Here is a 14747-nt window from a genome sequence, read left to right on the forward strand (position 1 = left end):
CCTGGGTCATCATTAGGGCTCACGTAAAAATCTGTGCACACAGATTTCCAGCCCATCATTGAGTCTATTTATTTATTTAGTTGTGTGTAAATTTATATTTATCAGTTTTTAAATACATTTCAGTAATATTGAGGTGACGCGGTGGAGCAGTGGGTAGTGCTGTCGCCTCACAACAAGACGGTCACTGATGGCATTTCTGTGTGGAGTTTATATGTACATGTTCCCATGTTCACGTGGGTTTCCTCTGGGTGCTCCGGTTTCCACCACAAATCCAAAGACATGTGAACAGGTGAATTGGGTAAGCTAAAATTGGCCCTAGTGTATGAGTGTGTATGATATGATCTATCTTTCCCAATGATGGATTGTTGGAAGAGCTTCTGCTCTGCAAAACATATGCTGAATGAGTTGGTGGTTTATTCCACTGTGGCGACCCCAGATTAATAAGGGGACCAAGATGAAAAGAAAATGAATGAATGGATGTTATTATTGACTAATATGAAAATATTTATATGGTTTACTTACAATACTGTTTGTAAAGTAATGTTTCCTGCCTTTTATTATATATGTATGTATGTATGTATGTATGTATGTGTGTGTGTATATGTATGTATATATATATATATATATATATATATATATATATATATATATATATATATATATATATATATATAGTAGACATATTATTTAAGAGAGTTTTGCTGGATAAATGGATCTAATAGGTTTTGCGTTGTCAACATTAAATAAGTGTTAAAATGGATATTTTTTATTAAACATTTTACGTTTTTAATCACAATACACCCAAAATCATTCCGCAGATTTATTTTACAACATTCTGCACAGAAATATCAAAAAATATCCCTGGCCCTAGTCATCATTAACGCTAAACTTTTGACCTCATAAGTTTCTCTATTAAATGGGAATCACACAGCCAATAGCATCCAGGTTTTCCAAGTTCTGATGCGACTCTTGACCAATCAGAGGGTCCAGTCTCGAAATGAGGCGAAAGCCTCCGCCCACTGGCCGCTTATCTCATTGAAGACGGAACTCCCGCATCTGAAAGATGAATTGATGAAGGTTCTGCGGTCAAACCATTTGCTTTTACGTTTTAAAGTAGCGTTACTTTACTTAGCCGAGAGGCAGAAGACCAGAGCCCTTGGTGAACGCGGGAGAACATTGGGGTGTGTGTGGGAATACACAAATATCGGGACTTTCATCTGTTTTGTCACGGTAAGACAGGTGCACGCGCACCTGTATTCATTTGGAAATCCTTTCTGTTGATCTCCTGTAATGTGGACATTTTGGCTTTAAACCTTGCGAGTGAACACTGGCTTTTGAGCCATTTAATAGGTCAAACAACTTTTAAACAATTTAACACGAACTAACGTTTATTTAATAATTTGTTTGGTGTTGAAAGTCTGACTTATGGCCACTAAAAGGCTGTCAGGTGGCGTCTCTCCATTGATGATGTGTGTGTTTGTGTGTATGTTTGTTTCTTTTTTTTAGACTTTGAAATTGTGTAATTATACCCAAACTTTGAGAACACGTGCGTTACTGTTGTTGATATTACTGTACAAATACTGTAGTTTAAAAATATTTATTTGAAAACCTTTTAGTTAATGTACATTGAGCAATCATGAGTATTAAAAGGTAAGAGAAAGTGTCCATTTGGCACAGAACACTAAAGTAAGTCAGTATGTCTACTCATACACGTACCACTGGAATTTAACTCGTCCATGTAAAGGATATAATTTGTCCGGCCTCCATAAATCAAATAGTTTGTGATACAATTTATTTTAGTGATAAAAGCTCACAAACTGTGGAAACTTATTGTGCATATTTTGCTAAATAAGCCCAAGAAATTCTGAGGTATTGATAGTATTGGGCTGTCAGCCGTTGAATGCACCTGTGTGGAGAGTAAGGTGGTGTCCTCCTTTCACACCTGTAACCTGACTGTCCCATGGCAACAGGCGTGTCGAGGCTTGTATGAAAGATTACAGTATCTAGGCAGGCAACTTTCGTCAGGTAATTGGACCAGTACAGCCTGAAACTCATGTTGTATTAGTTTATCTTCAAACGCTGAAGTATGTTTGAGTGGAGGAAAATATTTCTTGGTTTGATGCTTCCCAAGATGAACAATGCCTGAAGTTAATGTTTGCCACTACTCTTTACATCTGCTGAGTTAGTGATTTTGACTTTGGTTGTTTTTATTTGGGCCCTTCAGTTTAAAATGCCCTCTTAACGTTTAATGAAAACGCATCCTTTTCAAACTTGTGGCATTATGGAAAAAACAGTCCTGTTTGTTCCAAGTATAAATCTTCCTATGATATTATCTATTTGTAGCTTCATGGATCTACAAATAATCTAGTTTTGCAACTGATTATAATATAAAACTAAAGCAATTTTAGCAATTCTCATTTCTTAATTGACATCTATGAGTGAAATTTATTTAGTTTGGTACTTTTTATTTGTAAATTAATAATAATAATAATAATAATAATAATAATAATAATAATGAATCACCTAAAAAAGATTAGTTCAAAATAAGCTTTTTTCCAGTAAAACATTAACTTACATTTTCAGCTAACAATTGGTTCTTGATGATAATATAATGTCTACCAGTGCTAAAGAGTCAATATAATATTAGCATTTTGGTTTGAACTTTCCCTTTAAATTAATATATATATATATATATATATATATATATATATATATATATATATATATATATATATATATATATATATATATATACACACACACAGTTGAAGTCAGAATTATTAGCCCCCCTCAATTATTAGTGCCACTGTTTATTTTTTTCACCAATTTCTGTTTAATGGAGGGAAGATTGTTTCAGCACATTTCTAAGCATAATAGTTTTAAAAAACTATTTCTAATAACTGATTTATTTTATCTTTCCCATGATGACAGTAAATAATTTTTTACTTGATATTTTTCAAAACACTTCTATACAGCTTAAAGTGACATTTAAAGGATTAACTAGGTTAATTAGGTTAACTAGATAGGTCAGGGTAATTAGGCAAGTTATTGTATAACAATGGTTTGTTCTGTAGATTATCGAGAAAAAAAATTGCTTAAAGAGGCTAATAATTTTGTCCCAAAAATGGTTTGTAAAAAATTTATAACTGCTTTTATTCTAGCCGAAATAAAACAAATAAGACTTTCTCCAGAAGAAAAAATATTATCAGACATACTGTGAAAATTTCCTTGCTCTGTTAAAAATCATTTGGGAAATATTTAAAAAAATAAAATAAAATCAAAAGGGGGCTAATAATTCTGACTTCAACTGTATATATATATTTTTTTCCTTCTCTTTTAAACAGCCACACATATGTGTTTATTGGAGAATAATGAAATTTGAAATGCACTTTCTGCTGGTTGTATCATGTCAAAAGCAACTGAGTGTCCCCATTGTACGCATCTGAGCTGAACTGTTTTGTGGTATATTGCTGTACATTGTTCTCAGCGCTCTGCATTTATCCACCCTCATGAGTTTACGGGCTGTCCTGGCTTCTGTGTCCTTAACACACTCACTGCTGACCATTGTGTCTTAACACTCGCTCTCTTGTTCGGCTCTGGGTTTGCTGGAGAAGATGGAGGATGGCCCGACCGATGGATTTAAATACTTGTGTTTTCTTGCCACAATACAATCTTTCATGGTGGCATTGTATTGTGCCACTCTGGCAATTTCTTTTAGTACCTATATTCCACAACAGTGATGTAAATGTGTCGTTCATAATGTGCTGTTTTAGTTAAACGTTTGCTTTCTTGAAAGTTACTTCATGACACCTCGTGATGAGGTTGACTTAAGTTTGTAGATGATCTTCTGCCACTTTGTAAACCAAGTAGAATCTCATTTTAGACTTCTGAAGAACTCTTAATGTCACTTCTAAAGTAAATGATATTACATTTTTATGAAAAATGAAATTGTAAAATTATTTTGTTCTTTTGACCTTCAGGCTCAGATCTTTGGCAATGATGGCTTTCCAAGAGTTTACATCGACAGCTGTGCAGCTGTTTGACAAGTGGATGGAAAGTTCAGGTAAGATGTTTCTGACATCAGAAAAAAACAATGTATGACCATGTTTGAACTCAAACAACTTGTAATGTTCAATGGTTGAGTTTGGGAAGAAACTCATTTCTTTTGTCCATGGGGAATATTTGAGCTTATCCTAAAAGGTTGCATACAAACTGTTTGCTTATGAAAGTTTGACAGGCCTATTGTAAGGTATTGACTCATTGATGGATTTGCTCTTTAGTGTTTGGACTTTCAGCAGTGAAATTTAAACTAAACTGAACTTCAACTCTGAAAACTGGACTGAAACGGTTTCAATTTACTAGAACTTCTATGTTAAGCTGTTTTGACACAATCTTCATCGTAAAAGTTGCTATAGAAATAAAGATAAATTGAATTGACAGACCTATTGCAGCATATTTAAAAAAACAAAACATTTTCAGCCTATTTCAAATAACCGTAAATTGAAAATGTTGAAGCATTCCATCTTTCCATCTTTCTTCTTTTCCATCTTCTTTTTTGCATTGCAGCAATTTTATTTTATTTTTCAGGCCTCTTGTGACCCATCAATCTCTGTTGGTCACATTTCCATGTGATGCGAATTCACAGATTAGCACAATTAAACATTACCTTTTTGATCCCAATGAAATAAAATTCATGTTAAACTGAGGAATTCCTCGTTTAAAAGATTTATAATATTCACCAAAAAAAAAATCTCCAACAGTCAGAATTGAGTCATGTGACGAGCGAATCGCACCAAAAAAATCTTTAATGGCTGCCATCATAATCTTCGCTCGCTCGCGCGCGCTCTCTCGCTCTCGCTCTCGCTCTCTCTCTCTCTCTCTCTCTCTCTTTATGCTCTTGCATTACTTTTAATATTTATGTAAAAAATGCACATTTGGCATTATCAATAATCATCAGCATGTTTCAATCAGTAGTATAATATAATATAATGTAATGTATTATTTTTTTTAAGAAATGGTTGGGTTTGTTCAAGACCTTTTGAGACAAAAAGAATCCCTCTTGGACAATTAATGCAAGAAATACCTCTCGAAGTAAGGTCATTTGGCAAAGTACACTATTAGCTTTACTCAATTTAAAATCATCATTTCAGTCCATGTTTAACTCTTGTGTGCTGTTGTGGACATTTTTGTCAACTGGGGTGATTTTTGAGTCTTAATTTAGCTACAACTCTGTGTTTCAACAAATGTAATGACTTTGAGTGACATCTTATTTTGACACATTTTTTGGGGTAAATGCTTTGAAAGTTTTCAAAAACTCAACAATACACTCTGGGCTAATTTATTACCCTTTCATTATTTTTGTGGCTGTTTTTGCCCCATTCAACTTCACCACTTAACTTCCATTAAAACATTTATTTGATTGCATGGCCATGACACCATATTTATGCCTTCTCAATTGTTGCTGGTTATTCCTGTTGGGAACAGGTAAAATTAGCAATTTTTACTGTTGCAGTGCAAAAAAATAAAAACCTAGTTTTCTTTTTTTTTTTTTAAATGAGGAGCTCATCTCTCAGAACATGTTAAACAGGTGTGTATTTATGCTGTTTATAACAAGTGTATTTAGTTTGCTGTTTTACTCCATATAAAAAAAACTTAAACTTTTTTTTTTTTTTTTGGTTAATGCTGTCAACTGATGATCAACAAGAGTAAAAATGTGAAATTTTACGTCTTTTATGGAAAACCAGCATCAATGCATGATTATTTGGTCTCAAGGCGTTGCAATCAGAACATGTAGTTATAATGGAAGTAAATGGGGCAAAACAGCCACAAACATCAAAAAGGGTAGTAAAATTGAACAGTACACAAAGGTTAAATGTTTTTTTTTTTTTTTTTTTTTTTTTGTGGGTGAAACTACTGATTCTGTTTCTGAAATTGTTGAAATGTCATTTCCTCATAGATGAGTGTACTCCATTAATCTCGGCTAATTATAGAACTAAACTAATGCAGTTACTATAGATGATGTTGTTCCTGGAGACATTAAATGGATTGCTGATATTCTTGTGATGTGATTTCAGACCCACGGACAAAAGGCTGGCTGCTCATGTCCAACCCGATCCCACAAATGCTTATCATTGTATTTTACATCTATTTTGTGATCTCACTGGGGCCCAAGATAATGGAGAACCGGAAACCATTTGATCTGAAGCGGGTCCTCATCGTTTATAACATCTTTGTTGTGTCTTTGTCCGTTTACATGTGCTATGAGGTAATTGTCATTTTGTTTTCTAGCAGACAAACATTCTGTTTTGTTTTGCTTTTGTAGTTTATAAAGACGTGTCTTGTTACATTCCATAGAGTTATGTTTTTTGTTGCTTTATGCGATACATATGCACACTGTGCAAATGGGTGAACCTGTTGCTTCATGTTCCAAGCTTGCATGATCTTCTGTCTTCTTAAAATCACAAAAGATGTTTTGCTTAATGTCTGGAGCAGCTGGTAGGAGTGTAGCTTTTTTCTGGCAGTGTAATTTGCTTTGAACAATACACAATAGACAAAATGAGCTGACCCCCCCCCCCCCCCCCCCTCTTTTATTTGTTGAATCTAAAGCCACTGTATATCTTCTTTCTGTACAGTTTTTGATGGCAGGCTGGGGAACGGGGTATACATTTGGCTGTGATCTGGTAGACTACTCTCAATCGCCAAAAGCTATGCGGGTGAGTATGGAAGAAATGTGATCTTACCTGTTTTGTGAAAAGCTTGTAAAAAGGGACCAGGTTTAGTTATTTGGCTTAGATGTGGTTGGTTTGACTTGACGTAACCTTCATAATTTCGTAACACATCTGTTTCGACACAGGAGTTTGCACACATAGTTCTTTACGCACTCTAGTTTTTGTTAATGGAATAAAACTTTGAAGGTTGTTCTATGGTTATTTCTAAGAGAACCATTTAAATAAGAGGCTTCACATTTCAAATTTGGGTTGTATGAATTGAATACTATTTGGCGTCACTGTACTTTTTGTTAAATTATCTATAAAGTTATATAGTGTCAGTTTTTGTAGAATATTTCTTTAGCAATTTCCTCACATCTCTAATGTTTTTGAATGCAATGCTTTTGTCATTGTATGCAGCATGTGAGATTGTAAAGCTTCTTCCAAGGTGCTTAAAATAAAAGGATGCATAAGACTAATAAATGTACATAACCAATTAAGGGCTTAGGGTTTCTTGTTGATGTTTATGTACACTTAACACCATTGCGACATAAAAAAAATAATATGATTTTTTTGATCTGGAAATTAAAATGAATTTTGCAAGACATTTTCTAAGTAATTTTGGTTTATTGTTTTATTTATATGCAGTGGAGGGAGAAATAAATTGAGTTTAAGTAAATTCAGTTAATTAAATTAGTTACTATTGGTAATTATCAGATTTGATTTAATTGAAACAATACATTACAGATTTTGAACGTTTTGAGAGTATATCCATAAGACCATTCAGTTCTCTTTCAGTGCACTCAATGTGGACTAACAAATTTGTCTTTGATTTTTATAAATTTAGGGATTCAATCAAGTCTAAATCACGTGACTAATGACTAAACGAATGATGCATATCATGCATTTCTCTGTCTACAGATGGCATCAGTTTGCTGGCTCTATTACTTCTCCAAGTTCATTGAAATGTTGGACACAGTGAGTACTGTTTTCTGTTTATTACATTGGTTTCATGACATCTGTACTGAATATTTATTCAGCCAGAGTGCAGTTATCAGTCCAGTTTGGGGTGCCAAATACATCTTGTTTTTCTTTCTTTCTTTATATATATGTCTATTTTCTTTTTATTTGATATGCTTTTGGAAGGTACTGTCATTCAGAAAATGGTAATCTGTTAAGTCTTGACATACTTTCAGTCGGTGATGTTACTGTTTTTCTCAGGTTAAAAATGCATCAAAATGGTAGTATTGAGTAGTACTAATGCAGTTTATGCTGCACAACTTTAAAAATTGTCCTATCACAGAGGTTTTCACATTGCACAATTGTCTAAGGTATCATGATGAATCAGTGACAGGGTGATCCATACTTCATGACTACACTAGAAACAATCTCGACAGGTCTGTCTAGTTTGCAAACGTGGGTTAGAAGTTATAAGGAAATAACTTGAATTCATCAGCAAAACTGGTATTGGTACCCTGCAATAAGTATTTCTTTTTTTTTATAATTTACCGTTCAGATGGTTTGTGTGCTGTTTTTTTTATCGAAATGGCAAGTAGGGGAAGAAAAAAAAGTTGGAGGTCAATAAATAATTTTGAATTCTGCTACTGCTGGTCAGGCAAATGTCTCTTTGTTTGTGTTAAGCTTATTTATTCTGAGATTTTCGTCTAGAACTCCTCCCTGAACTCCTCGCTGCCCTTTTATCTTGCATTCTCATTTGCTGTAGGTCAACGCCAGTGTGTTTTTCTGTAAGATTTTGAATTGGTGTATGAATAAGCCCTAATTTCCCTTTAATTTCAGGCATTTGTAGATGATTTTTCTCAACCTGTCGGTGAGTGAAAATCAGGGCTAAAATCGTGCAGTTATCCCTGGAGTGATGGCTTTTCTTGTAGAGGAGCAATGCAATTTAAACCATATTGATAGCATATATGGCATGCTGTCAGTTACCGTAAGCAAACGTGTTGATATTCCTTTATAGAGAATTAAAATGAGGCATTAGTATGCGCTTTACAAATAAAACTACAATCTACTACATTAATGTGGTTTGAGTGGTTTAGATAACAAAACATTTAGAACCCATATAAAGCTATATAGTAACTACCACTGTACTTTTGAAACTCTTCATATATAAATGTTAAATGTTAATATTGGGTGGCACGGTGGCTCAATTGTTGGCACTGTCGATTCACAGCATGGTTCTGGTTCGAGTCCCAGTTGGGACAGTTGGCATTTCTGTGTGGAGTTTGCAGCTGGAAGGACATCCGCTGTGTAAAACATATATTGAATAAGTTGGCGGTTCACAGAAATTGAATGAAATGTTAATATTCTCTTCATCTGTCTTTTCTGGCCAGGTTTTCTTTGTGCTGAGGAAAAAGCCCAAACAGATCACGTTTCTGCATGTATTCCATCATTCCATCATGCCATTTACTTGGTGGTTTGGAGTGCGGTTTTCTCCAGGTTTGCCTCTAGTTTTTTCATGCCTTAATGACTTGGTGTGTGTGTGTGTGTGTGTGCGCGCGTGCGTGCGTTAAAATCATCTGCCTGGCGGGAACAAATTGTAGAACAATCTATATTGTTTATTTAATCTGAAACTGATCTTTGGTGGTTTTTAGAAAACGTCAATGACTGCTCGTACTTACAGAGCAACACAATTAATACTCATTGCTCCTGCTGATACATTAAGATCCTGTGAAGCACACACTAAACATTATTTAAAGCATTACCACTTTTAATATTCAACTCTATTCATTTGTCATTTTTTTTAAATGCTCTTCGTGATCAAACGGCAGTCTTGGGAACCAGAGTTGGGTACCAGTCTCTTTAATATACATGTTCTTGCTGTTTTTACAGGTGGCTTGGGCACATTTCATGCTCTTCTAAACTGCATTGTTCATGTCATCATGTATACATACTATTTGCTGTCAGCTCTGGGCCCTTCCTTTCAGAGATTTTTGTGGTGGAAGAAGCATCTGACTTCCTTACAGCTGGTATGTATTTTCAATGTTCTTTTTTTAGAATAGATGAGGAGCATTTGTCTTTTTTGTCTTTTATTTATTATCTATACTTTTCAATATGTATTTATAGTAAATAATATAGTATTAATTGTTATATTACATTTTAATAAAAACTTTTAAAGTTTAAATTTAATTTAGTTTTTGGAGTCTGCTCTAAATTTTCATTTCAGTGCATTAATGTTTGTTGTAAAATTTTCTACATATATTTTTTTCCATTTATTTTTTTGGGATTAGTTCAAGTTGGATTAATCTAGATTATTTTATTTATATTTTATTGATTTAAATTGCTAATTAATTTTCATTGTTTATTCCTAATGTATTCATTTTTGAACTGACATACCCACTGTTTTATTGTATATAATTAATGAAGTCTATTTATTACATCTATTTTGCAATGGTATGAGAAATCTGATTTAATTGGATTTCGAATCGCATACACTACCCGTCAAAATTTTGGGGTCAGTTTTATTATTATTATTATTTTATTTATTTTTGTCGTTGTCCTTTTATTTTTATTTTTTTTAATTATTTATTAAATGTAAAAAATATTTGTAAAATTATTATTGTATGTAGTTTCAGTGCTTCCCACACAGTCTTTACTTGGGCCATTAATATACATGGGTATATTAACGGCCACCCAAGTACATTTAGTGACACTTTTTTTTTTTTCTCTCTATTATTATCATCCTTTTAAACTATTTTGTATCTGTAAGTAGTGGAAATCTTCTCATTTGTTTCGTTCTGTGCCCGCGAGACCTGTCAACACTCCCACAGGTAATCTCACGTGCACTGCAGACTAGCAGAGATGCTGCTTTTTGGCACTGAAAATTCGTCCGGCCAGGTTTCTAAATCTCATCCAATGTACTTGAGCCTAATATCGCTTGGCTTCGCAGCTAACTGTGCGAACAGTGTGAGAAACATTAAATAATTAATTCTGGAATCTAAAGACTCAGAGAGGACAAAATGACTGGTCTAAACTGGCTGCAAATTATTTGTACACTATTAGTAATGGTCAATGCATTTGTCTTATTTAAATCTACACATTTTAATCTTGCAATTATTATCATTATTAGAGATCTTGTCTGTTTTGTGTCATTTATTTCTTATTTACTGTATATTTTATTGATTTAGATGATGTTAATATATTACATGGACTATTTTATATACATATCTAAAATGCTTTGGCATTCAAGTTTGCTTTGAACTTTAAATAGAGAGAAGCAGAGGTTACCTGTCGGATCACTCCTGAATAGCATAAAAGAAAGAGAAATAGTGGATATCTTTTTAATTTTAACAGTCTTTTACTTTAATCCATTGTAAAGAAACAGTGTATAACAGTGTCATAGTAAATAAAATTATGGTTAAATTAAATTAGGTTTTCTTGTTTGCATAAAGTTAACTATACAGTATGTGATGTGGGTAAATAGTGCAGTTCAATCCAGCTACCACCGTAACTATATTCCAAACCATTGGGAAGCACTGTTTCAAATAAAATGACTACTCCAGTCATTATTGCTTTTATTACCATTACCAGTAATAATAATAATGATAATTAATACTAGAGTGATTTCTGAAAGATCACGTGACTCTGAAGACTGGAGTAATGAAGCTGAAAATGTATCATCAAAATCACTATAATAAATGATTAAATTAAGTTAAACTATTTTTGATCAGTTATTTTATAGTGCAATAAAATTTTAAGCTTATTTTAAAATATTTAAAATTCATACTGACCCCAGAACTATTGACCTAAATGTGATCTATAGAACTTTGGAACTCTTTTAGTTTTTATTTCCAGCTAAACTGACTTACATTTGACACTATTGTATATTTGCACACTTCTTTCAGATCCAGTTTGTCCTCGTAACCGTTCACATCAGCCAGTACTTCTTCATGAAAGACTGTCCTTACCCCTATCCTCTATTCATGTACATCATTGCTCTGTATGGCATCATCTTCCTCCTCCTCTTCCTCAATTTCTGGCACCATGCATACACAAAAGGCAAGCGGCTTCCTAAAATCCTGCAAAAGACAATCAGTCCAAAGAACAACAATGACATACACCATAAGAAAGAGTAAACTGATGCAGCACCACAAACAAAACTAGATGCGACAATCAGCCTTTCGGCTTCATTTTTATAATATTTATATAATGTTTATCACGAGAAGAAGGTTACTCTGCCGACTGCGTTTCGGTCTGGCTTGAATTTTGCCTTATGCCCTCATCTGGGCATTTGTGTTGAACTCTGTCATTGCCTCGAGGGCTCCTGTTTCTACTTATTTTCCTCATTGTTTTCTGCATACTGACCCTGATTATTGAGACATGAATGAGTCAGAAGCCTCTCAGCTCCTTTCAGTCTCGCCTTTATTGCCATTTTAGACACTTTTTTTTTTTTTTGTATATTTGGATGTTTGTGTCCCCATTTTTGACTGCATCTGCAAACAAGACGACGAAGTGTTGGTCATTTTCTTTTCCTATGTAAAAAAAGAGAGAAAAAGTAGTGTTGGGGAAATTCTACCTTGTACAACCAGGTGATGTGTCTCCATCATGCATATTTTTGTCTGCCTTTCAACATCCTGAAAAAAGTGAATGTCCTTTAAGGAGCCGATGCATTGATCTCATCTTGCACTATTGGTGAAGGAGGACAGGAATGTGGTTGTTTTAGATTGTGTATCATTCCATTATGAATGTCTTGGGCTGTTTTGTCCCAGACAGGATCTTGCAATTGTTTTGTAAAATGAAATTCATTGTTAACATACCATTTTTAAATATTTATGATGAAATAAATAAATGCTTTATTCACTTATGTTGGTTGTTTTATGTATTTAGTTTTTTGGGTTTTAATTCACTTTTACTTCACTGGCTATTTTCAATTTCTGTCCTGGGGCCTGTTTCAGTAAGGAGGTTCAACTAACTCGGGAGTTTAAACTTGAACTCTGAGTTGACTTAATGAGAGATTAAAAACTCAGAGGTTAAACAAGTCTGATTATTCAGAGTCAAGCGTGCACACAGTGACTATAAAAAGGCATTATCAATAGAGCGCAAATATTATGAGAAAAAAAATAGATTAGCTTTTTTATTCTCCAGCTAAACTTGATGTGCTCATGCAAAGTTTTAGCAAATATGACCATATATTAAAAAAGCAACACCACTGCATCAGTGAGACTATAGCTGCTTAAGTTAATGTGCAAGTTTGTATTTAAACTATTATAAGTATTTAAGTATAATAAAAAAATGTAATGTAATGTGTGATGTTTAGACTTTTCACAAAGTTATTTCAGATGTAATTGAATTAAATTACATAACATAGGCTACTGTATCGTTTCTACAACACTTCTGACAAAGCAAGAAGGCATATAACTGCAACCTAATGTTCAGTGGGAATGTTTAAGGTTCCCACTTTTACACACGTTGATCAGTTTAAGATAAAATTTCTAAAACTGAGTTTTTGAAAGATGTAAAAGTGCACGTGTGTATGTGTCTACCTTTTGTTAAGTGGTGGAGGTTGATATGACATTTAGAATGTAAGCAGTATTAAAATAGAAAGATCCCATTAATCTAGTTACAGTACACGTCTCTGTCGAAGGTCAGTGAATTTAAGCTAATAATTAATTTTTTTGCAGTAATATCAAAGGTAAAACTTAAAACTATGGTATTGAAGCTAACTGTAATTTTTCCCAAAAAAAGGAGCAAGCCTTTTTGTTGCTTTGTTCTTTGTGTGACTGAAATGTAGGCAATGAATGACTAAGGCTAGGGTGAGAAATGATGCTTTGTCTTTAAGTAAAGGAAGGATACCAACAGAAACTCAGTTTAGAGAATAAAACCTGCTCCTGACCAAGTTAGGTTTACAGTAAGTTTCCACGGTAACTGACTCCGAGTCAAAGTTACCTCTCTTTTAAAAACGTAAAACCCAGAGCTTCTCTCATTTCATGGTTAACACGCTCTGTTTTCACTTAACCTCCTCTCTGAAACGGGGCCCAGAAGAAAACAAATTTTGCAAAACCTGGGCTTATCCAATGAATCTATTCAATATGTATAAAGTTTAGTAATAATTTGTTATATTTATTCAGTCACATTTCTTTGTTTTTAAATTGGTGTTACATTATTAAAATAATAGTTTGATGTATATCTTAAACAATTCTATTGTGGTCTAGAAGATCAGGGTTTTCCAACACTGTTCCTGGAGGCACACCAACAGTACATATTTTGGATGTCTCCCTTATCTGACCCATTCATTTCAGGTTTTGGAGTCTCTCCAATGAGTTGATTCAGGTGTTTGATAAGGAAGAGATTTAAAATGTGTAATGTTGGTGTGCCTTTGGGAACAGAATTGGGAAACGCTGGTCTAGATCCTTTAATTAAGGGGTGCCCAATCCACTTCCTGGAAATCTGCCATCCTGCAGAGTTCAGCTGCAACCTTTATCAAACACACCTGTCTGCTATTACCAAGCGCACCTTCAGTTGCTGCTTTGTTGGTAAAGTGTTGGTTGGTTGTGTTTGATCAGGATTCTGCAGGAAGTTAGAGCTCTGGGAACAAGATTGGGCAACCCTGCCCTAATGGATCTACCATGAGATCACAGCTCCCCCACGTGGACTAAAACAAAGTAACAAGTGATGAAATGGCCTGGGACATGTTTTGTAGTCTGTGTGTATGTATCCATGTAAGAATCATCTATCTGTCTGTCTTGCTAGCTAGCCATCTATCATTCTATCTATAGATTACTTAGATTTTCTTTTTACGCAACTGTTGGTTTTTAACTACATATAAATAATTGACTATATTTTTGTTACCTGAAAATAATCATTAACTAAGTTAAACGTTTATTTTTGTTAAACCTAAAATAACTAAAACCAAAATAAAAGATCAAATAAAAACAAAAACTACACAAAAAATATTTGAAAAAAAATGGCAGGCAACCAAAGTACTGAAATGCTGACTAAAATAAAGTTGAAAACGGAGAATATCCATCCATCCATCCATCCATCCATCTATCCAAGTTGATTAATTGCACCTGCTGCTCGTTGTCC

General features: G+C 33.9%; 1 protein-coding gene across 2 annotated transcripts; it reads left to right on the forward strand.

Annotated features, from left to right (window-relative positions):
* Positions 1–1035: 1035 nt before the first annotated feature.
* On the forward strand, positions 1036–12525 carry elovl7a (ELOVL fatty acid elongase 7a). 2 transcript variants are annotated; one of them, NM_199875.2, is made up of 8 exons: positions 1036–1230; positions 3981–4063; positions 6075–6265; positions 6633–6713; positions 7629–7685; positions 9056–9161; positions 9555–9691; positions 11567–12525. In NM_199875.2, exons 2-8 carry the CDS (start codon positions 4000–4002, stop codon positions 11795–11797), a joined length of 867 nt encoding a protein of 288 aa, NP_956169.2. In that variant the 5' UTR covers positions 1036–1230; positions 3981–3999; the 3' UTR covers positions 11798–12525. The 2 variants fall into 2 exon arrangements, with proteins under 2 accessions (NP_956169.2, XP_073765257.1); XM_073909156.1 differs by having other exon boundaries at positions 1059–1230; positions 3981–4279; positions 5991–6265.
* The last annotated feature ends 2222 nt before the right edge of the window (positions 12526–14747 follow it).

Source organism: Danio rerio, chromosome 8, assembly GCF_049306965.1.
Source record: "Danio rerio strain Tuebingen ecotype United States chromosome 8, GRCz12tu, whole genome shotgun sequence".
NCBI lineage: Eukaryota > Metazoa > Chordata > Actinopteri > Cypriniformes > Danionidae > Danio > Danio rerio.